The sequence below is a fragment of the Canis lupus genome, chromosome 1 (genome assembly GCF_011100685.1).
Source record: "Canis lupus familiaris isolate Mischka breed German Shepherd chromosome 1, alternate assembly UU_Cfam_GSD_1.0, whole genome shotgun sequence".
NCBI classification, from domain to species: domain Eukaryota; kingdom Metazoa; phylum Chordata; class Mammalia; order Carnivora; family Canidae; genus Canis; species Canis lupus.
This window is the reverse complement of record NC_049222.1, coordinates 995,412-1,022,227: the sequence shown is the minus strand read 5'-3', so window position 1 is coordinate 1,022,227 and position 26,816 is coordinate 995,412. Positions and strand designations below refer to the sequence as shown.

The 26,816-nt window shown below is 53.4% G+C and overlaps 1 protein-coding gene across 4 annotated transcripts in view; it reads left to right on the top strand.

Moving 5' to 3' along the window:
- Positions 1 to 25,743, top strand: part of NFATC1 (nuclear factor of activated T cells 1) — a 96,083-nt gene extending 70,340 nt beyond the window's left edge. For all 4 annotated transcript variants that reach the window (XM_038525723.1, XM_038525724.1, XM_038525725.1 and 1 more), the window contains one exon: positions 24,020 to 25,743. In XM_038525723.1, coding sequence (XP_038381651.1) covers positions 24,020 to 24,069 — 50 coding nt within the window. In that variant the 3' untranslated portion in view covers positions 24,070 to 25,743. The remainder of the gene's footprint in view (positions 1 to 24,019) is intronic.
- Positions 25,744 to 26,816: the final 1,073 nt, after the last annotated feature.

Sequence of the window (26,816 nt, the reverse complement as noted above, 5' to 3'; positions counted from 1 at the left end):
TGCTTCTCCGTCCTGAACTTGAGGCCGCAAGCTCTGGGGGATCTTTGTTCCATAGACGCTTCACCCTTGAGCCTGGAGGTGTCCTCGTGGTGCGTGCTGCCCTGGGCGGGCTGGCAGGCACACCCCCAGGACCCAGCGGCTTCTTCCTTTAGGACCATGCTCCGAGTGCACCACTGACCTCAGCAGCCCCAGGATGTGGCTGGGTCCCCATGGGACTCCCTTCTGTTCCCTGCTCCCCACCTGGCTCCTGGGTGCTCAGCTTCATCTCAGGACGTGGTGGCGTGGCCAGGAGCGAGTGCTTGCCCCAGCCCTGGTCCTGGTGCTGCTCTCAGGTGCAAGTCACCAGGCCTGCTGGTCCGTTGTGAGAAGGGGCAGCCTTGTTGGCGTCAGGAGTGGGGTGGGGACTGTCCAGGCGGTGTGTGATGGGGGCGTCCTGTCCTGGGGGGCCCACAGGTCTCTGGGCTCCCTGCACCAGAGGTGACCTGTGTGGGCACTGGATTTGGTCAGGAGGGCCAAGCCAAGGGGGATGGTCCCCCACAGCCATTCTGTCCACAGGGCACTGGCCACCCGCCCTGCAGCGTGGACTCTTGTCCAAGGGGGTGATGCACCCCAGTGCTGGCTGGGCTCTGGGGTCACCTCCCTGCTGGTCCCTGGCTGCGACTCCTTCAGCAGTGCCTGCCCTGCCACCTGCCACCCAGTCCTAGCGCTCCCACCTCAGACGTCATCAACACCCACTTTCACTGGCTACTGCCCCCCCCCCCAGGGTACCACACTGAGACCCACTTTGTAAGATCACTTTCCGACCCATCTCCCTGTCTTCCTCTGCCTCGGTCTCCCTGGGAGCACATCACTCCGTCACCTCCTGCCCCAAGTCTCAGCCCCTGCGCCCAACAGCAGGTGCCTCCCAGCCATGCCTATGGTCCTGGGACCTGCTGAGGCTGCCTGTTGGGTTCCCTCTGCCTCCACCTGGGGCTGGGATCATAGGCCATTACTTCCAAGGATGCCGCGTAACCCCAGGCTAGCTATAAGCAAAGCTTTTTAGCTTCAGCTCAGGGGAGCATTAGCAGGAGGTGTTTACCATTGTTTATCTGTTTTGTCTTTTGGTCAGAACACAATCATGGTTGAGGCAACTGCACCAGCAGCTGCATAGAAAGCAGATGACATGTTGATGTAGCTCACGCATGTCTCCTGAGCTCACGCCCACGCATGCTCCTCAGTGGTGCTCAGGCAAAGCCCCAGCCCTCGAGGAGTAAGTGCTGACCCTGGGCCCCTTATGGAAGTGGCCCTAGCGTATCCCCCTGGGGTCCTTCCAGAGCCACTGTAGGTGGATGGCCCACGATGCCCTCCCAACACACCCCCCGGAGCGGCCTTCCCGAGGCTGAGGGCAGCCAGAGAGGAGCATGCCTTGCGCTCCAGGGACATAGCCTCATGCTAGCTCCGGCATCCCTGCAGCACGTGCCAGCCTAGGCCGGGGTCAGCTGTGCCCACCCCGGAGGCAGCTGCAGAAAGCCGAGGGGCCGGGGCTTCCCCCCTGGTCTGGGTGGGTGCCCACCATTAGGGAAGTGGCAGGAATGTCCATGGGTCTGTCTGGGCAGCTGGAGACCCCGAGTCCACAGGCAGTGAGGACACAGAATGGGCTCGGCTCTTTCTTACAGTTACAGGAATGGGAAAGCACCGTGTCCTCTGAGAGGGCAGTGACTCTGCTGAGCTCGGCGCCCCAGGGCCTAGGACCCACCCTCTCCTTGGAGCAAAGGTTGTCTGTGGCAGGACACACTGGGCCAGAGTGTGGGCCTCTGAGCCCCTCCTCACCCAAATTCCCAGGGAATTTTTGGGCTGGCACCCTTTGGACAGGGCTGATGGGAAGGGCTCGCGGGTTTCATGGAGGGGAGGCTGTACCTTGGGACGCTCTTGGACGGCCTGTAGGACTTGACGGGGCACCAGCAATCCCATCCTTTCCTAGCCCCTGTCCGCGTGATCTAACCACCAGAGCAGGCCCGGGGCAGCGTGGGGAGGCAGGTGGGCCTGTGCCTGAGACCGTGCTGAGCCTTCCTGGTGCTGGGCCCCTGCCACCTGGCTCAGCTCTGGAGCAGCATGCTTGTGCTTTGGAGTCATGGCATCTCACCGCCATTGCACGTCTCGCCGGCCCTCTCATGCTCCTCACCTGCCCTGCTTGCTTGTGACCACAGTGAGCTCGGGGAGACATGTCCAGTGTGCGCTGTGTGTACTTCCGTCCTGTGTCTTTGGAGGACAAGAGGCAGCGTGGGACGAAGGCGTCGGGACCCCTCCAGGGCATAGGTCTTCCCTCTAGGGAAGTGTGAATTGGTGCCTGGAAATGGAAACAGCAGCAGAAATCTAAGTTAGAAAATAAGACGCTGTGGATTTGAAGTGGCCTTGACGTGAAACAGTGAACACTTTACCTTCCACACGCCGCTCGGCAGGCAGAGGCGGGAGGCACGGGCAGCTCGGGTCAGGGGCATGCGCCCACTTCCTGGAAAGACCAGTGATGGGACAGCCTGGTGGCAATGAAGCCTTCTCGGGCACATGGGCTCCATGGGTTCCCCATGTCTGGGCACGCCGGGCTCACAAGCAGCTCCCCAGCAGTTGTGTGGAGGGATGCAGGGCAGTCAGTGGAGGGCCAGCCCCCGTGGTGACAGATTAGGTAACAGGGAGCGCGCAGAGGCACTCACCTGGCCTTTCCCTGCAAACCAGCAGAGTTTTCTGGAACGTTTCTGTCTGCCCGATGGGAGCCACAGCTGTCAGTAACCTCTGACCTTTATGTATTTATGCCAAGGGTTTGCTTACCACCTCCATCCAAACCACCGTTCAGAAGTCATTGATGGGCGGGTTGGTTCCATTCTGGTGTTTTGTTTTCCAAGATGTAGGATGAAAAAAGGCAGGAATAGGGTGTTCTGTCCAGAGGCAGGGAGCTGGGCATTTGGGGCACGTAAATGGTTGTCAGGCTGCTTCACATTTGGAACTGTCCCCTCACATATGCGTGCTCTGCTCAGTGACCCACTGGAACATGGACGGGCTCGCACTTCCAGTTTTCTGTTTATCTTAAGGAGAAACGTAGGCACAGGAGAGCTTGCCTGAAGATGAATCCCAACTTCTTTTTTTTTTTTTTTATTTATTTCTCAGTTGTCATTACTTTCAGGTTTTGTTTCCAAAGCATCTGGCCCATAAATAAGCTTCAACTGTAACTTATTCTTTGGCCCAACAATATTCTTAAGACTTAAGCTCTCAGTTCAGACTTCTCAATCGTGGCGGAACCACAAGGGTACATTTTTAAAAGATTTGTTTTATGGGCCCCATGTTATTTATAATGCAGATTTTATAATACGCTGTGAAAGCTCCTCTCAGTGACCAATGTTTCTGTACGACTTCCGAGGCACCCATGTACAGAGAGAGCTGCGCTGTGTGGAGGCCCTACTCTTCTGGGACTGGGTTGTCCTTTGGTTCACTCACGTGTAAATGTGGGCAGTTCACACGTGTACACACATGATTGCTTGTGTGTCGTGGGGCTTATCTCGGAGCGTTTGCAGGAACAGTACCTAACCATGTCTGGGCACACGAGGTTTATTCCAGTGTTCACGGGGGGACCCACACAGAGTAACAGTTCTGCAGAAACGGAGCACCTCCTTTGAGCTTTGCAAGTGACGCTCGCAAGGCATTGGAGCGCCTATGCTTCAGCCACTGTTGTTGCCTCGACCGCCCTGCAGACTCTGCCACAATCAGCCCTTTCAGCCCCCGCCAGGAGTGCTCGGGTTTCCAGAAGTCTCGATGTCATTAAAACAACAAGCAGGTGGACCAGGCGGCCAGGATCGTGTCTGCCTGAGTCTGGGCCATGAGTCCTCCACTCTGCTCTGCCTCATGCCTGAGCCCAGCAGCCCTGGGAGAAAACAAAATCTTTCCTCATGGAAAGTTTTACTGAGCTGGCCTGGCGCCCAAGGCTGGGGCCTTCCCTGTTCCTAATGATGCTGGAAAAAGTCTGTATCACAGTGATCAAACACGCAGAGTCGTTAATGTTGTGAACGGCGGCTACTGCGTGATGGATAGGTGAATTCAGCCATGCGAATAACTCATCAGGGTCAGTCCTTAACACACTTGCATGTCCACTTGGGAGTCTCAAGGCATAAAAATTACACTATCCGCCACCCAGAGACGAGCTGCTGTCGGCGCAGTGGGCCGCAGGCGCTGCATGGGTTCTCTGGAGACCCTGTGGAAGGGTGTTCCCCTGGCTCCGGGCCTGAGGCTGCTCTCTGTGGAGGCAAGCCTCTGCTCACTCGCTAGGTGACGGGCCCCGAGGGACTGCGGCAGGCTTCTGTGTGCACCTCGCTGAGACAGCAGTCTGCGTGCAAGGACACAAGAGCTTCCAGGGACAGTGTGCTTCTCGGGGTCGGACAGAGAGGCAAACATTTGGCTCAGATATTTTAGTCTTTGTCTACATGAACCTGAGTGTGACCCAGAAACCAACAGAGGTTAGTGTGACTGGTGTAGACCGGAACCAAGCCCTGTGTCTCTACTGTCTCTCGAGAGGAGCATGCTTCCCTTGGAAAACCTATTGCTGCTGACCCCCAGGATGGCAGTGGTTAGGAGGCTGGCCCTTCATGGAGGAAGAAGGGGCCAGGAGCAGTGACTCTGACAGGGCTGCTGAGTAAGGCTCTCGATAAATAGGGTGCTGGTATCCCAGCACCGCTGCCAGCACCCAGCCCCGTAACCTGCCAGGCTGTGACGTTGGAGCATCTGCTGTTCTTCCTATGGGCAGCAGAGTGAGGAGGAGGAGGGGACCCTTCAGTTTATGGGATGTTGAAGCGTCAGTGTCTGCAAGGCTCTGGGTGCTCGTCTTCATTCTTACCTTGTGTAGACGTTAACAATGAGCATGAAATGCTTTGAATTACACTGTATTTCTAATCAAGCATCGTTCTAAAGCCTGATTATTATCTGTGTACTTGGAGGGGAATCAGTGACACTGCGTTCAGGTGCTGTTAACCTTCTGCCCACCCACCCCCATCATATGCCTTAGTTTGTTTCCCTTTTATTATTAATTTGAGAGAAATAAATAAAGTCATAGAAGAAAGGCGGAGGGAAGAGCCTGAAACTTTCATGGAGCTTGAACACTCGGCACCTGGAGCACAGAGGGCCAGAGAGCTGATGCCCAGCTGTGACCATGTGCATGCAGCATGGGACGTGCTTGGGTGTTTCTATCCATCGTCACAGGCAGCTCTGAGTAGTTGTGGAGGGTCAGTGTGTGAGCGTTTTGGGACCATAACGCTGGTTCTTTCTGCAGAGAGGTGAGAGCCCCTTTCCAAAAGTTCTTTAACTGACTTTGTCTCCACTTCAGACAAAGTCATGCTATGCTGGCCTGAGCTCTGTGCCTTTTCTTTCTCTGATGCTTGTGGAGCTTTCTTACTTGAGAATGAGCACTCTCTATAGATACCTTCAGATCTGTGAGCCAGCAAATAGCATTCCACTGTTGTGTGTCACCAGAGCATGAAGCCATAAAACAAGGTATTTAAAGATGTAACGGGGGATGCCTGGGTGGCTCAGCGATTGAGCATCTACCTTAGGCCCAGGGCTGATCCTGGGATCCGAAATCAAGTCCCACATCGGGCTCCTTGCATGGAGCCTGCTTCTCTCTCAGGCTGTGTCTCTGCCTCTCTCTCTCTCTCTCTCTCTCTCTCTCTCATGAATAAATAAAATCTTTAAAAAAAAAAAAAAAGCATAATGGCCACATTCAAAAAGCACAGTTGGTGATAGACAGTCAGAGCCAGGCATTTCTTTGGGGACAGTGGTGACCAGGGCAGTGGAGGGCTGTGTCTACATCTGTTGGACAACTGTGTTCTTGCGAGAGCAGCCAGGGCCCTGTAACTCAAGCCAGGCACTTGGCTCTCCTGCCCCTGGAGCTCCAGGCAGAGAGCCAGCTAGGCACGGACACTTCTAAGTGATCTTCCTGATACAAAAGTGTATTCTTACATATGGATCCTAAGGTAGACTGAATCATTGGCTCACAGAGGTCTATCAAGTCCAGGCAGAGAAGACCATGGATATTTGGAATTGTAGCAATTATCTTCCCAGTAGAGCTGAGGAGATCGTTCCCAGTCCAATGATACATCATTGTCAACAAACAGGAAACCCCAATCCCAATAACAGCACTGGCTCTATAGCCTTTGGTACTTTTCAAAGTGACTTTTTACACATATCCTCTCAATTTCCACTTTCAACCTTAGAACAATCCCATAGCCAGAGCTGCCAGTGATAACCCCACTTGACAGAGGAGATGGGGCTTCCAGACTAATGTTAGTTGACCTGCTCACCATCACAGAACAAGTGAGAGGCCAGAAGCACCACAGGCATCTGCCAGCTCTGATTTAAACAGTCTCTCTACCAAGGCTTGGCTCTGTTATTGAGTATTTTTTCTCCACTAGAGTTGTGATACGCAAAGATTCCTGCTTAAAAATCTGGCTTTCAAGTGTGAGTTGACCTTAAAAGCCAAAGAGGACTGTAGTCTATTTTCTTCTTTGGCAGAGAAGTCCTGGTTATTACCCGAGGCACTTTTTGATAGCTCAAGAAGGACAGGAAGACAGGCAGGACTTCCAAAGTGTTGAAGGGAGGGCCTCAGTGAGTCAGCACTCCCCAAAAAAGCAACAAAAATAGTGAGAAACTATCAAATCAATCACTTCACAATCTGGAAATTCACCAAAGAGACAGAACAAACTGAAAAGCATTTATTCAAGAAAAAACTGGATCCTGCTAAGAAGAGCAGGATCTGTGGTGCTTTCAGCAGGGACTATCCCCATCGGCCTTCCCCAGCCCCTTGGAGTATAGCCCTGGAAAGCCAGCGGCTTCACTGGCAGTGGAGGAGATTGGCCTCTGTGGGGCTCTGTTAAAAACCCCTTCCCCAAAGTGCAAACAGCTTTCTGACTGATGGTGAAGCTCCCTAGAAAAGTCATCTTCCCAGGCCATGACCAAACACAGCAGACAGCTGGACTCATGCTTGTGGGAGCTGCCAGGCTGTGAACTCAACTGGGACAAATAGGAGACCAGCCACACAAGATGACCGCAGGGGCTTGGAAAGCCCCAGTGTATTCCTGGGGATTGGAACACTGCAGGTGTGCACGTGAAAGAGCACAGGCTCAGGAAAGACCTGGGAGTAGAAAGGACCAGGTCGTTCACCTCCAGCTGGCCTCCACATCTGCATGAAAAGCAAAAGTGGAAGCTAAGGCTTATTTGTGTGTTGCCTGTGATTCTATCTCATTGACAGAAGGTGGAGACTTAAGAGAAACCTCCTGACTCATAACTGACCGTAAACCCTGCTAACCTGAGGGTGACCCTTCAGAAGCAGGACTTAAAAATAAAAACAAGAATTTTTAAGACAGGAATAGAGAACTTAGCAGCCACACACTGCAGAGAACACAGGACCCCCCACAGAATTAGTCCAGAAAAGTCAATAATCAAATACACAACATCAAGGGAAGAAAAAAAAAAAAAAAGAGCCCAGCAATAACAGCAAACCCTACTGGGGGGAGTAGTCTAATTCCAAAGTTGCTATGATATATTATCTATGTCTAGTTTTCAACTAAAAAGTGATGAAACATGCAAAGAAACATGAAAATGTATCCCATATAGAAGAGAAGAAATGACCCACAGGCCTAGGCTGTGTCCCTCGGAGGGCTCAAGTGTTGGACTTAGCAGCAGGGCTTTGAATCAGCAGCTGTAGATATGTCCAAAGAACTAAAAGAAACTATGTTTAAAGAATTAAAGTACGACAACAGTGTTTCACCAAATAGAGACTATCGATAGTGAGATTAATTTTTTGAAAGGACCGAATAGACATTTTAGCCTTGCAAAGCACAGTAGCTGAAATGAAAAATTCATTAGAGGGGCTGAACAGTAGATTGGAGTTGGCAGAGAAAAAGAATTTAAAAACTTGAAGAAATGTCTGTAGATTATCTAGTCTGAGGAATAGGAAGGAAAATAATAGAGAAAAGTAAATATGAGGGACACCATAAAACATACAAACAGGCATATTGGGAATGCAGAAGTGGAGGAGAGAGAGAAAGGGGTAGGAAACATATCAAGAAATAATGACTAAAATCTTTCCAAATTTGATGAAAAACATTGTATGCATCCCCCCCCCAAAAAAAAAACCCCACACATATTCCAACTAGAATAAATCCAGAGATTTACACCTAAGTACATCATGGCTATACTGTCAAAATTCAAAGAAAAAGAATCCTTAAAGCATCAAGAGACAAACAAAAATATCAGGTGTGTGGAATCCTGAACAAGATTACCAGCTAACTTCTCATTAGCAATCATGGAGGCCACAAAGAAAACCTATTGATAGAAAGACTTTTGACCAAGAAGCCCATATCTAGCAAAACTAGCCTTTTAAAAAAATTACTTATTTATTTGACAGGGAAAGATCACAAACAAGGGAGGAGCAGGCAGAGAGAGAAGCAAACTCCCCGCTGAGCAGGAAGCCTGACACAGGGCTCAATCCCAGGACCCCAGGACCGGGACCTGAGCCTGAAGCAGACGCTTAACCAACTGAGCCGCCCAGGTGCCCCTAGTAAAAATAGCTTTAAAATGAATTGAAAATTCCATGTGGAATTTCAAAAATCCAGAATAGCCAAAACAGTTCTGAAAACAAAGAACAAAGTGGGAATACACAATTCCCAATTCAAAATCTACTATGAAGCTATAATAAGCAAGACAGTGTGATATTGGCATGAGACATACAGACCAATGGACAGAGTTTAGAGTTCAGAAATCCTTATGCTTATGGTAAATTAAATTTTAACAAAAATGCCCAGTTGCTTAACTGGGGCAAAGGATAGCCCTTTAACAAATGGTGTGAGAACAATTGAATGTCCACATGCAAAATAAGGAGCTTGCACCTTTAACTTCACACCACATGCAAAAAATCTCAAAAGTGATCATAGAATTAAATGTAGAAGCTAGAACAATAAAAAAATTTAGTAGCATATGAGAAGAATCTCCCAGACCTTAGATTAGGCAAAGATTTTTTAGATATGGTACCAAATACATATCCACTATTAAAAAACTGGTAAATGGCACTCCATCAAAATTCACATTTTTTTCTGCTTTGAAAGAACCATTAAGAAAATGAGAAGACAGGCAGCCAACTGCGAGAATATATTTGCAAACACATATCCAATAAAGGGTTTATATCCAGAATACACAAAAACCTTTATCTCAGTAATAATAAGACAGACAACCAAGTAAAAACCTGGGCTTTAAGGTGTGGATGAACATTTCTCCAAAGAAGGTCTATGAATGGTTAATAAGCACATGAAAACATACTCCTCATCATCAGTCATCAGGGAATGGACATGCGACAGCAACACAGAGGTAGTTTCCTACCCATCTGAATGCATGTCATTAGGTGAGAGGGACAGCACAGCTGACAAATGATGGGGGAGACTGGAGCCCCTGGCTGTCACAGATGCTGGGTCCCACCACTGCACGGACTGTGATATTATCATATGACCCACTGGTTCCACTCTGAGGTGTCTGCCCACAAGAAGTCAACACCTACGTCCACGCACACCTGCACACAGATATTCTCAGCAGCATTATCTGCAGCATCCAAACGTGTGCAACAGGCTAGGTGTCCAGCCACTGGGGAAGAGGCAGGAAAGGCCCATCCAACCGCATGGGGGACTGTTACTCAGCCAGGAGGAAGAGGAGGTGCTGACCCCCGCTGCGACCTGGGTGGGCTTTGAAACCACGATGCTGAGTCCAGATTGCCAGGTGCAGAACACCTCGTCACGTAGGGCACCGTAGGTGTGAAAGTGTCCAGAAGGCCAGAGCACGGGAGGCATGACTGCCCTGTCCTGGGAATGCTTCCGGGGAGTTGAAGGGTCTGCATTGCAGGCGTGTAGGGTCAGGCAGGTTTATTAAAAAGCCTCGGTGCGGGGGAGAAGCCAGGGCGTGTGGTTTCCCCTGCGGACAGTGAGCAGTCCTCGGGCTCCTGTCCCAGGGAACGGGAGGAGCGAAGCCCGGTTCTGCGTCTGCACGGCATGGACACCATGCTCACGGTAGAGTTTCTCTTAGGGAATCTGCCTTAGCTCCCAATTCACTGGGGAAGGACTACGTGTGAGCCCCGGGCCATGTGCCAGGGGCCCCTCTGCCCATCACCATGTGGGGGACACGTTCCCTGGCCCCCACAGACGCAGGTCTCTCTCATGTGCGTGTGGGTCGGGCGCGTGGAGCTCTGAGGCCATTTACCTTTCCCAGCCTCAGATTTTGAAGCAAGGTTCTTCCTTCCTTTCAGATGATAACGTGGACACTCACACGCAGTAAAGAACAAAGAAAGTCTATTCTCTTCTGAAACATCCGCCCTTATCGGGCCCAGGGGACCTCAGCTAATCAGAGCCTGATACTCTGCACAATAGGCCGAGTCAGCCAGACCCCCCCTCCCCGAGCGCAGCTATCGCTCCCACCGCCCGCGGCCGCTTTGCTTTTGTTCTGACACAGGGCAGACACTGCAGGATGCGGTCATCGGGCCTGGGGGCGGCCTTATCAGGCCCCTGGCCATCCTCCCTCTCACCCAAGGGTGCAGATCCCCCCAGGACCCAGCCTTATCAGGCCCCCACAGCTGCTGTTGTTTTAGATAGGGCAGGAAGTGGGCCCTGGGGGGCAGGGGCAACGTCCAGGAGCACCTGTGATTTGCCCGAGGTCTGGCTCCAGCCGGAGGCCGCTGCAGGAGGGAAGAGGGAACAGGCTGCAGGCGTGGGGAGCCTCGGTGGACCTGGGCCGTCGGCAGGTGCAGAGCAGGCCACTGGTTTGCAGGCGTGCGGTCCTGCATGTCTCTGCGGACGGTTCTCATGGGGCGGACAGCCCTGGCCCAGGGATGGCGAGGCTGGAAACCCAGGCTAGCATCTCGGCCAGCCGTCCCCGTCGGGATGGGTTCAAGGTCGGGGCGGTTCTGAGCTGTCTGCATCCTCCAGGCCGCCAAAAGCCCTGACCTCCCCGGAGGGGCAGAGCCCTTCTTCCCCACAGGCCCCTCTCAGAGCTTTCTGCTGGAACTGGTTTCCAGAAGGAACCCCAGATAAGACAGGGGCACCATCTGTGACCTCGCTGACACCTGAGAATGCTTCCTCTGAGAAACTGCACTTTAGGACATTTCCTCTTACTTGCCGTTCCTGGACCAGGTGGGTGGACAGGGAGCGTGTGCCCCTGGTTGCGCGGCGTGGCTGCCGTCCCCGGTGGGGAAAGCCGTGCTGCTTGCTGCTTTTGGCACCTCTCCCTGCCTTCACAATGTCAAACTTAGAATCGCCTTTATATGCACTTTTCCTTTTTTTTTTCCACAGTAGCTGTTGCCAGCAAGCTGTAAACTACCGTATATCACTCAAATTTAAGAACCTAAACTTTAAAACAAATTAAACTCTTGTTGACATTGTAATAAAAATCAGAATGGAACCAAGTGGCACAGTAGAAGTGAACTTCAATTATTTTTGTGGATTTAAGATTGTTTTCTGGGATTCCCGGACTCCCAACACAGCACAGCTATTTCCTCTTGGCAGATGGCTGGACAGAAAAAGGGTGGCAGGCGGGGGCGGGGGAGGCTGCTGCGCTGGGCCACGGCCTGTCCGTCACCGACGTGTTTGCTCTGGCTCCGGTGGGAGCTCCTGTGGCCACACTTGAAAGGGCAACAACAGAACAGCTCGTCTGGGTTGGGGCAGGGGGAGTGGTGGACCTGTAATTTTTTATGCACTTCAACTTCAGAAAAGAGCTCAAAAACTGTCAGGGTTTTTGGCCTTCATGGGTGTTTCTCTGGATGAAGAGAGTGGAAAGCACATGTCGGACTGTCCTCCCGAACTTTGTCCAAACGTTGGAAAGTGCGCAGAGCATCCGCACCCCCCTCCACGCCCCTGGCCCTTATCTCTCATCACCCGTTAACCGCGGTGTTGTTCTGTCACTCGCGGAGATGGAAACGGTGGTTTCCACGGGACCAAGTGCCAGCTTTCCATCCTGCGTGCAGCTTCCTGTCCTGATAGCACAGAATGAAGTGTGGCAGGGAAACGTACAGATGGAAACTCGGTGATTGATTACAGTGACAAGCGTTCCTCCAGAGGCGTGGTGGGCTCCCTGGGGGTGAGTTCTGACCTGGGCTTTCAAGCGAAGCTTTTACCAGAATCGGCCCTCCCCTGGCCTACTGCTTCCTGTTCCTCTGTTTTCGAGGCCAGGTGGGCAGCAGGGTCGGGAGCTCTGGCCCACAGATGTGCGAATGTCCACTGTCCCCTGTAAGCTGATGGCTGCCTTGCTGGGCGTCCCAAGCCTGGAGTCAGGGTACCCCACGGCTGCTGAGGGACTCTGAGACCCGGGTGGCCGGGCCTCATGTGCTCCTGCCGCTGGGGGAGGCCCTGGCCACTGGGAGCAGCTGGGCCCTGGAGTGTGAGCAAGTCGGGTGGCACCCTGCTCAGCAGGCGGCAGCTGGCACCCTCAGTAAATGACAGGAAGGTGAGGAGAGCTCCATGCGTGGCCCTCTAGGTGGTTTCTTCAGCACCCTTCAGGGTCACCCACTCCAGGCTGTGGGCTTGGAAATAACCGCCCATCCCTGCAGATTGTGGCCCTGAGCACCTGGAGGGCCTGTGCAGACCCTAGGGGGTCCGAAAGCATCGCAGTCTCTGCTCCATCAGAGATTTCTGCATCACCAGGGCTCCCTCAGCTCCAATTGTGATGAACCGTCTGGCTGTGCTGCATGTGCACATGGGTCCCCAGGCCTCCAGTGGCTTGTGAGTGACCTCAGCCCGCAGGTCCCAAACTGTGCTCAGGGGCCCTGCTCATTTTGTCTTCAATGCTTGTCTGCATTCGCTCTGCACTGTGGGAAGGGCCATGGACAATCCTCCCCTTGGTGCCAGAAAGATCCGGGCCAAGCTCGGACATTGCATTCCCTACAGGCAGCCATTCACAGCACAGCCATAAAGCCCCATGCCTTCCGTCCGAGTTATCACCTGCTGTGAACAAATATTTCTAAGTAGCTCGTAGTCCACATATTGCCTTCTTTTGAGGGCATTATTTTTATTTTTTTATTTTAGAGGGAGAGACTGCGTGTGAGTGAGGGGAAGGGGCAGAGGGAGAGAATCCTGGGCAGACTCCCTGCTGAGCATGGGCCCCACACTGGGCTCAATCCCACAACCCAAAGATCACAACCTGAGCCAAAATCGAGAGCCCGACGCTCTACCAACTGGGCCATCCAGGAGCCCCTTTTGAGGATATATTTTAAGGATTCTTCAGAAACCAATTTAGTTGAACAGAGAAGGATTTTCTGAACGGGTGGCTGGTAGCGCTGCAGACACAAGGCCATCCTATCCATACGGCTCTCCCCTATCGGGGGCAGTCGATGCCAGGAGGCCTGAGGGTTGGTGTTTACCTGTCTCTTGCTCTTTTTGAAACTCATGCAAAGGATGAATTCAACTTTCAAAAGAGGACGTAACAACCAGCATTTGCAGAATCCTTACATGGTCCTGGCAGCACAGGACTGTCAGGACAGACACACACATCTGTTCTCTGGCCCCTCGGCAAGTTAGAGGGGGTCAGGCAAAGCACATTAAGCAGCTAACAATATTCAGGGTTTAAGGAGCCATTCAAGATGACAAAGCCGTGCTCCCTGATGGCAGCCCATGGTTGCCAAGTGAATTCCAGTGCACCCGCTCTGAATCTGAGGGCCCAGCGAACATTTCGGGAAGGGCTCTTGGGCACAGTGGGGCAGGCGCCGTCCTGCATCTCAGTCAGCATTTTCCCTCCTGGTGGGAAATACAACTTACTCGGGTGGGGAGTCTCCAGAGGCCAGGACATTTGGTAGGCCTGGGCTCTGCCGGGAGGCCTGGGGGCACCTGGTAGACGAGACCTGCCCCAGCAAGCGGCCCTGAGAAAGCTGCAGACCCGGGCAGGGATGCGTGCCTGGCCCCAGCGTGGTCACAGCGCCGGCCCCTACGCACTCCTCCCGAGTCCAGGTGATGGCGTGTGCCCATCCCTTCAAGGCCACTCCACCTTGGGCCGAGAAGTGGTATTTGGACCACGGTAATCCAGCCAGACCGCTCATTTTGGTAATCACCAGGGGCGTGCGGTTATTACATAAAGTCAATTAGAGCGCATACATGCCGGTCCTGCTGATTTGATTTAGAACTAACGAAAGCTCCAGTAATGGGCAATTACAAGAAACTTAATGGCCCTTTATACTGAATGCAGCTTGCATGGCATCTAATATACTGTGATGAATTACTCATTATGTGCAGTGTTGGAACAGCTTCTATAAAGATTAATAATTGGATAATCAATACAAAAATTCAATCATGGGTGCTTTTCCATGCTGGGGTCAACATGTCCTACAGCCCGGGGGATCCGTCTCACCGGCCCATGGTTTTGTGACTCTGCTCCTCCTCTGCTCTGTTGTTTTCCAAACTGCGAGTTTGTTGGAGTAAGTTGCCTCCTGTGATTTTTCTGTGCAGATCTTTGCAGAAGAAACAAACAGCGTCTGCTGCCGGTCAGTTTTCTCAGTACTTGTGGGTACAGTTTCTCCCCTCAGGGTGGGCTGCATCCCCTTGGGGAGGAGGGCAGAGAACTGAGGTAGAGAGTGGTGGCTCCCTGGGCACCTGTGCACATGGGAGAGGTGCCAGGCAGCCTCCCCTGCAGCATCCAGCAGAGCCTGGAGTGGGATGCGGACATTCTGGGTGGTGGCATCACAGCTGGGCTCCGGGCACAAGTGTTTGGGGCAGAGGACGCAGATGGAGGTGAGCAGGAGGGAGGTGGCAGAGGCTGCAGACCCTTGCATCCTCACCTTGCTGTGTGTGGGACGGGCCTGGCACACAGGCCAGACACCAAGGCTGAACCCTGGTCAGCCTTCTCCTTAGCTCCGGCTTCTCCTTAGCTCCGGCTCTGCTCTGATGGCAGTGTTGGTTTTTAATTATGAAAATCTCAGGCATCTTCAGGGTGTAATAAATGGTGCCGTGGGCTCCTGGGTACCCACACCCAGGTCCACTCTTAGGCAGGGGAGTTGGACACCTGTGCCGGCTGTCACTGGGATGCCGAGGGCCCAGGTCCTGGACCTCACATCCCATCCCACCATCCCTGGGGACAGACACCTTTTCAAAGAGCCACTGTCTTACGTGATCACAACATGACAGTCACACTAACAAAATAACTAACAGCTTCTCTGTAAGCTGAGGATTCACTTTGGACTCACATTTAGCAATGAGAAGGTGTGGTTTCACTTCCTGTGAAGCTGGGAATACGGGGCCAGAGCCTCTCCTTTGCCTTCCAGGCAAACCAGGCAGCTGCCGGGCGGGTCGCGGACACTTGGCCTGTGCCCACTGGACTGACCAGCTGAGCCGATGTGTTGTCACACGGACCTTTCTGCTGCCCATAGGAGCGAGGCTGTGTCCCCACTGCCTCCAGAGGGGGAAGAGCTGCTTGGTTAGAGCCTTTTATGCTGAGGCCCCAGCTCATGTCCCCAGTGAGAGTGACAGAAGGCAGCAGCTTGCCACACCTGCACCAGCACTCTCCCCAACCCTCCCTCCGTCCACTTAACATTGTTTTTTAATTAACGGAGGCTTTTTCATCTTTTATTTTTCAATTTTGTGTGAATAGAAATTTCATAATTTAGGAGGAATGTATTTTCTAGCAGCACAAGGAAAGCCCAGGAAAAGTGCTCGCTGGTGGTTTAGCGCTCCCCATGAGTGATGGTGGAGTGGGTTTGGTGTAGATAAAAAAAAAATGGGCCAGGTGATGCGGGAGCCCACACCTGGCCATGGGGAGGGAGGCTCATGGCAGCCCGCGGAGCGGCCATCACGTGGCCGGGCGGTCCCCGTGGACGCTGGAGTTTTCCACATGGGCCTTTGCATTATTTGGAGTATTCAGGCTAAATAAGGAAGCAGGCACTGAAGGCAGGAAAATTATTCTGTTTTAATGGCTGACAGTCCCGTGTGACAACAGTACCCATCAGTGCCAGCCCCACACGCACTTGGGAGGGTCATGTTTTATTAAAACCGTGACTTGTTGTCATTCAGACTCCACTGTCCCGTTCCCTCCTTCCAAAAATAGCAGGCCCCGTGGCAGTGGCTTATTATGATTAAAAAGATAAAAATAAGTGAAGGCTGAAATGGGTCCAGGACATCCGAGGTAACGCGGAACTTACTTTTTAATGGAACTTGAGAGACGGCCTCATTTTCTACCGCCTCACAAAGCGTCTTTGAAAAAAGTCAGAAAAGTAAAACAGGACTTCGGTGATGTTGCAACTCTGCATTTTTGGAGTTACCAAGGTTGTGACGGTCCTGCAGAGGGGCATCTGCTGTCACCCGGGCCGCGCAGTGGTGGCCAGGGTGCCCGCCCATGAACGAGGACATACGGACAGCGGGCTGCCTCTTCTGAGAAGTTGAAAACCCACCTGGACACAGCCTCAGTCTCCCTCACGTGCTCGAGGGGCCCGGAATCATGTTTTCTCCGCTTCCTGGTTTCTGAACTGTGTCTTCGGTCATGGGGTTTCCACGCACGCCTCCCACCAGCCGTAAGCTTTAACCGAGGAGGCTCGCCGCGGAGTGTGCAGACACCGTGTGCCCAGCCATCGGCAGGAAGCCCAGCGCTCACACCCCTGCGAGCAGCGCCCTGGTGTGAGAGCCTGCATGCTTCCTCGTCCCAGATCCCCTCACACTGTGAAGGTCGGCGTGGGGACACCACCGGACCAGGGGTATTTCTGGCTGTAGTACCATCGGCCTCAGTGATTATGCGCTCGGGTTATGGTACTAAGTTTAGCCAAAGGTGTATTTTCTGGGAAAGTTAGCAAATAGTTTTTAAAATTATCCCTTAGTTATAGGAATGGGAGAGAATGGCCTTCCTGTTTTGTTTTGTTCTTCACAAAGCTATTTTGGCTTTCCCTTAAAAATAAGAGTTTCTGGTGGCTTGTTCTGTGTCCCTCACGGGAAGACTGAGTGAGCACGGAACAACTCTGCTTCTGCATTCCTTTATGTGTGGTACGTCGTTTGGCCGTGAGCTTTGAGTGAGCCCAGGGGGCCAGGCCAGCGCGGATGTGGCCACAGGAACCCGCCCTGGGAACTGGGTCCCCCGTGGATTGCCCAGGCCTATTTGTTTCCCACATTGCTTTTGCTTAAAGGAGGACGATGGCTTTTGGAAAGTGGTTCTCTTCTTGAAAAAGCAACATCATAGATGACAAAGTAACAGCTTTGTTATACCCCAGCTGGGCTGGCTAGCCTGCAGGGAACAGACGGTGAATGCTATCAGTGCTTAAAAATTCACAGGACTGTTGTCTCCTCGTAAGAACTACCCGACTATTGAACAAGAAGCAGATGCTCAAAAAAATGGGGTTTTCGTGTGTTTTTTTTTTTAATTGGAGACAAAAATATTATTTGCAGGGTATGGTTTGTAGCCACCATAATTAAGCTTTTTTTTTTTTAAGCAAAGATTACAGTGTGGCTGGGGTACCATCGCTCTGCTAGATTTCTTCCTGCCAGGCCAAAACCCGGCTCCTGAGAAAGTAGGATCCATGTCCATGTGGACACCCAACTAGAACCTTCCAGCATCTGCCTCTCCTGTGCCTTCCATCCCCAAAGCCCGGCTGCTAGGCCCCACGACTCTGATGGGTTCCTGCCTGGCCACAGGCGTGTGGGGCCAGCACCCATCCCATTGGCATGCCCGGGTGACGCTGGGGGCTACTGCGCCCAGTGGGAGGCAGGCAGCACCCTTGGTGCTCTGGCAGAGACAAGGACACACAGCCCCGTCTGCAGGACCCTGCAGCAAACCCACCCAGGCGTCTATTCTGCTACCTACATGCTCTGTAGGAAATACGAAATGAAACATACACAAGTAACCCCCGCCCCTCGGCCACGTCCTGAGTCTGTGCCCACGCGTTGGCACGTGGCCGAGCTCAGGCGTCTGTGGACATGACCAGAAATCCATTCTTCCCATGGTCAGGAACCCCACAGTTTTCACCGGCAAGTGCCTGTCGTGTGCACACCGGGAAAAAGCAGGCTGGCCCGGCATCTGCTGGAGTGTGTCCGGCACATCATTCTGGCACGTGGGAACCTGGCCTGGGGAAACCTGGCCCCAAGGAGGCCGCCACTCAGGCTTGCTGCCAGGGAGCCCCTGATGCCACACATGCTCCCCTGAGCAGCAGCCAGTCCCATTCCTGACAATGCTGCTTGCCCGCTGCCTGAGGACTGGCACATCTCCTGCCTCTCTGGGCCTGTCTTCAAATTAAGAATAATAACATATCCATTCCCCAGGGGGCTTGGGAGGCTGCTGTGAGGTTCGTGCCACTGATAACGCTCAGTACCCAGAACTCTACCCAGGAGGTTCTGTTTCTCCCTTTGAAAGGACTGAAGAACCTCCGACTTGACGAGCAGAGGGGATCTCGGCCAAGCTGCCATTTTCACAGAGAAGCGTCTCGGGCTGCAGTGGGTACAGAGGCAGGAGGAGGGCCTGACAGCACGTGTCCGCAGTGTGCAGAGCTCAGATCACGTTCTCTGGAGGGTTCAAGGCCTCCACGGCTCACAGATCTCTGATGGATCGTGTAAATGATGTGCGTGAATGCAAGGAGGATTTAGGTGTAAGAGTCAGACAGTCACGGGATCATTGGGATCATTGGCTCTGCCATGGGATAGTGCTTGGCCCAAGCGCCCCCTGGAGAATGGGAGCTTGCACCATCTCTAAATACAAGCACTGCCTGGAGAGTGTCTTCAAGGTTCCTGTTTTTCCTCGTAGAGTCTATTACATCTGATCGCACGACGCCCGTTAGTCCCTAGGGTCTCGGGGACACACCCTCGTGTCAGGTCTCTGTCCTCCTCACTGTGAGACTTGCTGTCACCGCCTTCCAGCCCATTGTTCAGAGTCACCTGTGGATGCACACACTGTCACTTCTTCCCCAGGAGTAAGGAAGGCACAGACGACAATGTCTGGGAGCTGCTGAGAGCGGTGACAATTCTTGTGGTTGCTACAGCAATAGGAAGACTGCCTCTGAGGCCGAGAGGTCCCGGTGAGCAGGGGAGGTACCGTGACTGTGGGAAACACAGACCTAGAACATGGAGCCTGCACATAAGGAGCGCAGGGTGCAGCCTCAGAGCCTCCACCCCCACGTGTGGCACGTGGCATTGCCAAGCTGCGCTGCCGGGATTTTGAATGAGGTTTCTGACTCAACGTGTCAGCAGATCTCTTCTGGCTTTGATACCTGCGTGATACCATGCAGGGGCGGTGAGTGCCCGCTGCTGTTTGTGGTGGCTCCAAGGAAGAGCTGGCATGTGCTGTCTGTTCCTACACTGCTGGGAAGATAGCTGGGCCCTCGGTGGCTTGCCTCTTCTCCTTCTTTAAAAAAAAAAAAAAAGTTGTTAAGTCCCACACCAGCTAGTCCAGGGGAAATGGCTGAAGAAATCATCTGTAGTTATACGGAAGACAGTGCCATGTTTCTGTGTTGGGGCTGGGGCTGGGCTGGCATTGCTGGGAAGAGACGCGTGCCCCCAGGAGTGGGGGAATGGCTCTGCCTTCAGCGTCTCCCACCCAGGCACCAGGCTCTGTGTGCTGAGCAGCCCCGGAGGCCTGGATAGGCCACACATATGGGCAGAGTGTAGAGTTGGAGTGGGAGGGGGGAGATCGGCCGGCGGGAGTGCCAACCCTGGGCTGGGGGCACGCAGGTGGCCTCCACTCCTCACTGGGACCGACGGCCCCTGTTGCCATTTGCTGACCCTCCTGCAGACTCTCCATTTACAGAACCCATCACAATGACGTCTTCCTCCCCTCCTCACAGACCTGTGGACAACCGCACACGTGCCCCCACTTCAGAGCCAGGGGCAGGGGAACAGCATCGCTGCCAGGCCCAAGCCGTGCGGCTCATTCCTTAAAGTTTGCTTTGAGATCCTCCACTGCTTTCAGAAACCAAGAATTCAGAAATGAGAAGGAAAATGCATAAAAATGAGATTTAGACCCTCCCCACCCCCTTGGGTCACATGGCCTCAGGAAAATCTGTCAAGGGCCCCTGAGTGAAGCCCATGGGTGAAGTGAGGGCATTTTACTAGGACATGAGGGTTTAAGCTCAATTTTTTCAAAATGGTGATGAAAAAAAAAAAAAAAGCCTTACTGTGTGAAAGTATAAAGATTTTGCTTTAAAAAGAATGCTTCACCTGATTAGTTAATTTGCACATCTAATTTATAAATAGCCAAGAGATTTTGTGGGGTGGTCAGAAGAATACGGTGAGTATCGGCAGATGCTGTAAATGTAGGTGAAGAGCTCTGCCTGTACCTTGTACGTTTTAGCTTTTAAATGTGAAAAAAATACTAATTTTCTTTTCACTCAACTCTGGCTGTGCACAAAGAGGTGCTGTGTGCACGCGTGTGTGTGCGTGTGTGTGCATGTGTGTGCGCGTGTAGCCTGCCTCCATGTCCCAGATTAAAACGAGAATTCAAGTTGCCACATAAGTTTTAGGAAAAAAACAGTAGTTTCCACCTTGGGAGCATTTTAGAGAAAACTTAAACATAAGGGAAACAACTTTTCTCATTACATTAAATTGTGGTCTAGCAGCTCGCCACATCCTGTTGCAGGGACATCTGACACGAAGCCAAGCGAAGGTTCCTCTTTCACATCTCTGACAGGCTGTGAGGGTCACATGTTACCTGCAGTTCAAAATACCTTCTACAGAGAAAAAACCCTTGGTGTCGGTGGAAAAGCTGAATAAGAAGATGGAAAGTATCAGTAGAGAGAAGACTCTGTGGGAAACTGTAACAGAGAAAGCCACCCCCAAAATAACAGCACAGAGCCCCTGGGGGCGGCCGCGCACTCACAGGGACCCGGAACCGTGACCTCATGGAAGAGACGTGGGAGGCCAGGGAAAGGCCAGGGGTGGCAGGACCCCAACAAGCTCAGCCCTTGTGCACCGTCTGTCTGGGGCCGGGAACCTTCAGGGTGGTCCCTGCAGGGCCGTGGCACCGACTATCTGCCAGGAGCGTGGCTCTGCGGCCGTCCTGTCTTCGGGGATGTGCACAGTTGTGTGGGTCTGCAGCGCAAGTTGGGCAGCCACCCCCCTTCCCGTCGGCCGCCCACACAGTCCAGAGGGGCACCTAGGGCAGTGCCCACAGGGCACTGGCACATGTGTGCTACTTCTCGAGTGTGCTCCTAAGATGCCTGGCCCGTCCCAACCCTACTTGATGGTGCCGACCTGGGCCACAGGGGCACCAATGGCCTGTCCTGTCCAACTGACCGCTGCTGCGAGGCTCCTCAGACAGCGCAGACTCTGGCAACGGAGCAGGAGTACTGCCAGTGCTCCCCAACCCTCCTGGGTGCCAGGCTGGGGTCGCAGAGATCAGGTCAGGCACCAGGACACAGGAGGGCCCCTGGCTCAGGACACACTCAGGGACTTCCCTGCTGCCACCCACAGCGGGCTCCCCCTGCCAGGCTCAGGTGCCCTGGTGGGCAGCGAGGGGAAGCCCACTTAGATGCTGCTTCCCCTTTTCTCTTACAAACGTGTTGTTTTTTTCCTATGGTCTCTATAACCCCGAGGAGCTAGATTCTTGGTTTTCCTGCTGAAGCCTCCCCGCCATTCCCCATCATTATTGCCCCTCAGACCCGCCCCATAATCCCTGTCGTTACCCTCATACCCGCCCCCATAATCTCTGTCATTACCCTCACACCTCCCCACATATTCCCATCATTATTACCCTTCAGACCTCCCCCCCCCCGTATTCCTGTCATAATTACCCCTCTGACCTCCCCCCATATTCCAGTCATTATTACCCCCAGACCTCCCCCCATATTCCCGACCTTATTCCCCTCAGACCTCCCCCCACAACCCCATCAATATTACCCCTCAGGGCCCCCCACATCCCCATCATTATTACCCTGAACCCCATTTCCCCAACGTTAGTCCCCCCAAGAACTGTTTCTGCATCCCGTGTCTGCTCTTATGGGATCGGGTTCAGATCTGAGACCAGGTGTCCTTGCAGGGGAATGAGCAGGAAACCCCGTCTGGTGTGGGTGACTCTGTTCAGCCGCATCCCTCGGGGGCATCCTGTCCACGCTGCGCCTGCGCAGGTGGCCTCATCCGCACCCAGTGTGGAGCCCTTGGCCCCATGTGTACCCATAGCGCTAGCCTGTCCACCCACCCATAGCTGCCCCCCCGTGGGGCAGGGAGCCACCATTGCCCCAGGCCTCCCCAGCCTCCTGCGTAGAGTGAAGCAGCTGAGAAAGAGCCACTGTGCCCACGCCTGGCGCAAGATGAGGGCTGCACCCACCACGGCCACAAGCTCTGTGGGCGCCGTGAGCACCTGCCTGCCCTGCTGGGAAGCCTCTGCTACCACGGTGCTGTCCTTGTGACACTTGGGTCTGTCAGTTTTCTCTGTCTAAATGTTGTTTGACCTAACACATTTTGCGAAGTAGAAATTGGACACATGACTCTCAGAGGCCAAAGGAGTGAAGCGGGAAGATGTAGGACTGCGTCTGGTGTCCCGTGCCTGTCGCCTCCCTGCCTGCACTCCAGGAGCCGGGAAGACACGGCACCTGAGGCCCCCGGAACGCCGGGGAGGGACACGTGCTCAGGCGGGGACCCAGGAGCCATGAGTGGACGTGGACGGGAGCTGCTGCCCTGCCTTCTCCTGGGGAGCCCTGCGCCACCACGCGGCCAGGGTATCAGGGCAAGACCGCCTGCAGCTAACCGAGCTGCCCTTGGGACGCTAAGGGACAGGTGTCCTGAGAGCCGCTCAAGCACCTGGGTTTCATTACTGCCTCATTAGTGGCTCACTGGGAGGGGTCATGGCCACCCAGGTGGCCACAGCCCCTGCCCGTGTTCTGTGCGTGAAGGTCAACACCATTCTCAAAAAAAGGTGTGGCTGCATGTCGGTGGTCATGCATCACATCCGTGTCCCAGGCAGATGTGTCCTCTGCAGGTGGGCTGGCGGTGTGCCCACCCCGGGCTGCTGTACACCTCTGGTGTTTGTATTAAGCAAACCCCCCTCACCCTGGATGGTTCCCTTGCCAGGCGGCGGGTGGACCTGCAGGTTTGCAGTCGGGCTCCTGTCTGTGCAGCTGGTGCCACTGGGCTCTGTTATCAGCAGCCGTGACACAATTCCTGGTTGCCCCAACCACATTTTATTACTGTTTTTCTTAACAATAGTGGGGGGTGTTGAAAGGGCACTCGGGGGGTGGGGAGTGGAGGCGATGACAGGTGTGCCAGCTAATTGCTGCAGGAAGCTGCCTGGGACACGCCAGGGCCTTTGCAGAAACACATGGACTTTATCTGGGTGGCGGAGGGCAGCCTGGGCAGTTCCGTGACGTGAGCCCGTGTCCTCCGCCCCCCAGTTCTGTTAGGAAAGTGGGCCGTGGGGACACGTCCCCTATCTGGGGGCCCATCAGGGTGGAGGGAGGGATGTTGTGCAGCTTGCTCACGATGGCCTTTGCCAGCTTTGCTCATTTCCTCTCCTGCTGCCAAAAGCCACATGCTGATAGTGGACATGGACAAGGAAACAGAAATGAAGGAAGAGCCCAAACAAAGGGAGGCCCAGGCCACCCCATGTGTGGCCCTCCTGTCGGACACAGCCTATCCAACAAGCAGACCAGGGAGAGGGGCTCTCGGAGCATGGACCTCAGGGATGTGCCTCCCCCACGGGGCACCTCTGCCGGCCCCGCCCGTGGCTTTTGCTCCTGCCAGCTGCATGCTCCTGCCTGGAGAGGATGGGTCCCCGCAACTGGACCAGCGCCTGGCCTCTCCCACTGGGGCCCACAGTGCTAGGGTCAGGTTGTGACTATGTTTCTGGATGGGAGTGGTGACGCAGCCACCGCCAGCCCCTGCGGTCACCGAGCTGGGTCCTGGGCAGCTTCGGTGCTGCTGGCCCAGGACAGCCCAGGCCCAGGCCAGGGGCGGGAAGCAGGAAGGAGGGGACCCTTCCCACAAGCTCCCCGTAACTAGCTGAATGCGTGGCTGATGGGACCTCTGGTTCTTACGGACTTTGAGCCAGAGCTGTGTTTCCCTAATGGCTTATCTCTTGTGTTTTCTTGCAGTAAATGAAATAATACGGAACGATCTCTCCAGCACCAACATCCGATCATAGCTGGCCACAGGTTACTCCCCGAAGCCGCACGGTGTGGGCTTAGCCGCCGATGGTCGAGCTCTGGCGAAAGGACTTTAAGTACACGGAACACACGCCTGGTACCGGTTGGAGCTCCAGCTCACTCAAGATTCTCATCACGGGCTCAAAGCAGCAGCTCTGTGACCGGGAGGACCGGCCACGCCTCCTCATCACAGGAAGACCGGAGGGGGCGGGGTGCGTGCCTTGCATGGGTTCCCCCACCCCACCCCGGGCACCCCTGGACTTCAGCACTGGAAGTGCCTTATTACCCAGAGCCCAGCATCAGGGTGCGCCATAGGATGGAGTGTCAAGTCTGCTACCAGGAGAGTATTTGCAGGAGCAAAAGCTGTAAAGACGCTTCGTCGCAAAGCTTTGTCTCTCTTGTGATAAATTAGAATACTGGCAAGCTGGGCATCGTGAGGAGAACCTAACACGTGCTTCCTGCTGTTTCTTGGCTTCCCTTGGGCTGCAACATGCAATCTGCTTCTTTACCCAGTCAGTGCATTTTAGGGATCTTCCATTCTGACCTCTCCCTCATCACCCACTCCCTCCCCTGTGTTACTGAAACCGTAGTACTGTTCGCTGTAGCATGCTAGGGTGTTGTTTCTAATCTGGCTTTGAACGTAGCACAAGTAAGATGATAGCACAAGACAGGTCGCTGGACAAAAAAAGAAGTCTGTCTGCCGCAGGACAGATGCTGCATTTGCATGTATGTACACACGTAGGCTCGTATTTATGGACAAATAAAACAGAGTTGGTGATGTGTGGTCCCTGCCCGTCAAGGGCTGTGTATTGGCAATAACCAGGATCCGCTCTGGAAAATGCATCTGAGACAAAACTTGGGCTTTGCAGCCGCGTCCACAGGCACCCATGTCCCCTCAGGCGGGTCTGTGCGGTCCCGTGTGGTGCCGCTAGCCCAGTGTGTCAGAACATCAGCAGAGGTGCATTCTCAGGACCCAGGCGTCCCCACCGAGCAGACAGGAAAGCAACCGAAAGTACCATCGCAAAAGGAGTATAATATACTTGCTCAGCTCTAAGATTATTACTTCACAGAAGCCTTATAACTCTGCTTTGTCTAAGAAAACAATCACCAAAAACATTTTCATACGCCCATAGTATGTTCCAGATTACCGACTGTTAATACGTAGGTTAGTGTAAGCTTCGCTCCTTCTGCATTTGTACAATTAACAGCTTACAACACATGATGACTAGCAGTGACCGGTCGTCTCACATAACCAAAAAGCATGGTTTAATTAAAACATGTTTAACCCGATGACTGTGCCTTAGGAGCTGATGCCCTCTCACGGAACATGCCTGGGTTGTACCCGCGGGCGGAGGTTGTAAGTCACAGTAACCAAAATGATGTTACGGTGGAGGAAGCTCTCCTGCAGAATTATTTTAAAGATATTCTTCTGTTCAATTCTGTGTCTTTGTTGTTTGACCTCCAGAAGGAACACCAACCCAAAAGCCATACTTGTAGCATTTGCACGTGACTGTGGCTCCATGTAGACATGACCCAGAACCTAGCCCACCCTTAGCGTCCTAGGACTCGCATGGAATCTTCTAATAGGCTGTCGTATGGAAAGGAACCATTTGGTATACGTGTCCGCTGTCCTTGTAGTTAGGAAATAGATCCAATAAAGCAATATATATATATTTTTTATTTTTTATTTTTTTTTGCTGGACAATCTTAGTGTGCCAGTGATTCATTACCCATGCGGATAATTCTGGTCAATTCTAAGGGATTTTCTGCTGTGGGTCCCTGTACTGCCAGCTGAGCCAAGTGCTGTTCACAGGGTGGCCCCAGTGCCACTGGGCACCTCCTCCTGCAGTGGGTTTCCCATCCTGCATGTTCACAGAAGAGGACACTGTGAACATAGCACTTTGGAAACGTTCAGCCAGGTCCCGTGCACAGGGAGCTTTCCCGTGAGCTCAGAAGAGTGGCCAGGGCTGGGGGTGTGCATGTGCAGGGTGGCCATCACCGTCACTGCCATCACCACAGGAAGGTAGCACGTCAGAGCAGCCCTGGGTGTTGCCCCTAGAGGCCATTCGGCCCCTCTTCCTGCCCAAATCCACTTTGTAAAACCAGAGTGAGACCCAGAACTTCTCCAGCAATTCAATTGTGAATTGTCAGAAACAATATCCTGCTTTTAGGACTTTATGAAATGCGAAATTTCCTGTTTCTTTTGCTAAGATTGAGGCAAAGTACTAGAGGAATATGCATCACCTAGAATGTGTGGTCAGCCAGCACCTGTTCAAGCAGGTGGGCCAGGCGGCGGGGCACGGGGCCAGGTGGTGGGCAGAGTCTGCAGAGAAGATGGCCGAGTGACCACGGACGGCACAGGCTGCAGAGCCCAGAGCTGCTGGCTGCCAGAGGACCAGGAGCTCCATCCACCTGGAGAGCAGGCTTGCAGGGCCACCGGTGCTGGGTGCAGGGCCACCGGTGCTGGGCTGGCCTCCGAAGAATGGCCTGGAAGCTATTGATTTCAAAGCGAGTTTTGCCCCCCCCCCCCATTCCTGACAATAGGATTTTATATTCCAGGGGCAAAAATACGAATCCACAAAATAAGGGATGGTTTCTGCAAAGAGGTGGTGCTTCTGCAGATGCCCGTTTTCTTAGTTTCCTTTCCTCTTGGTGATCTTGTGAAATAAGGGAAACACGCCCAAGGGCCCACTTCTGATGGGTTTTACCCTCACCTGCACTGACCAGAACCTCCCCTGGGGAGCCG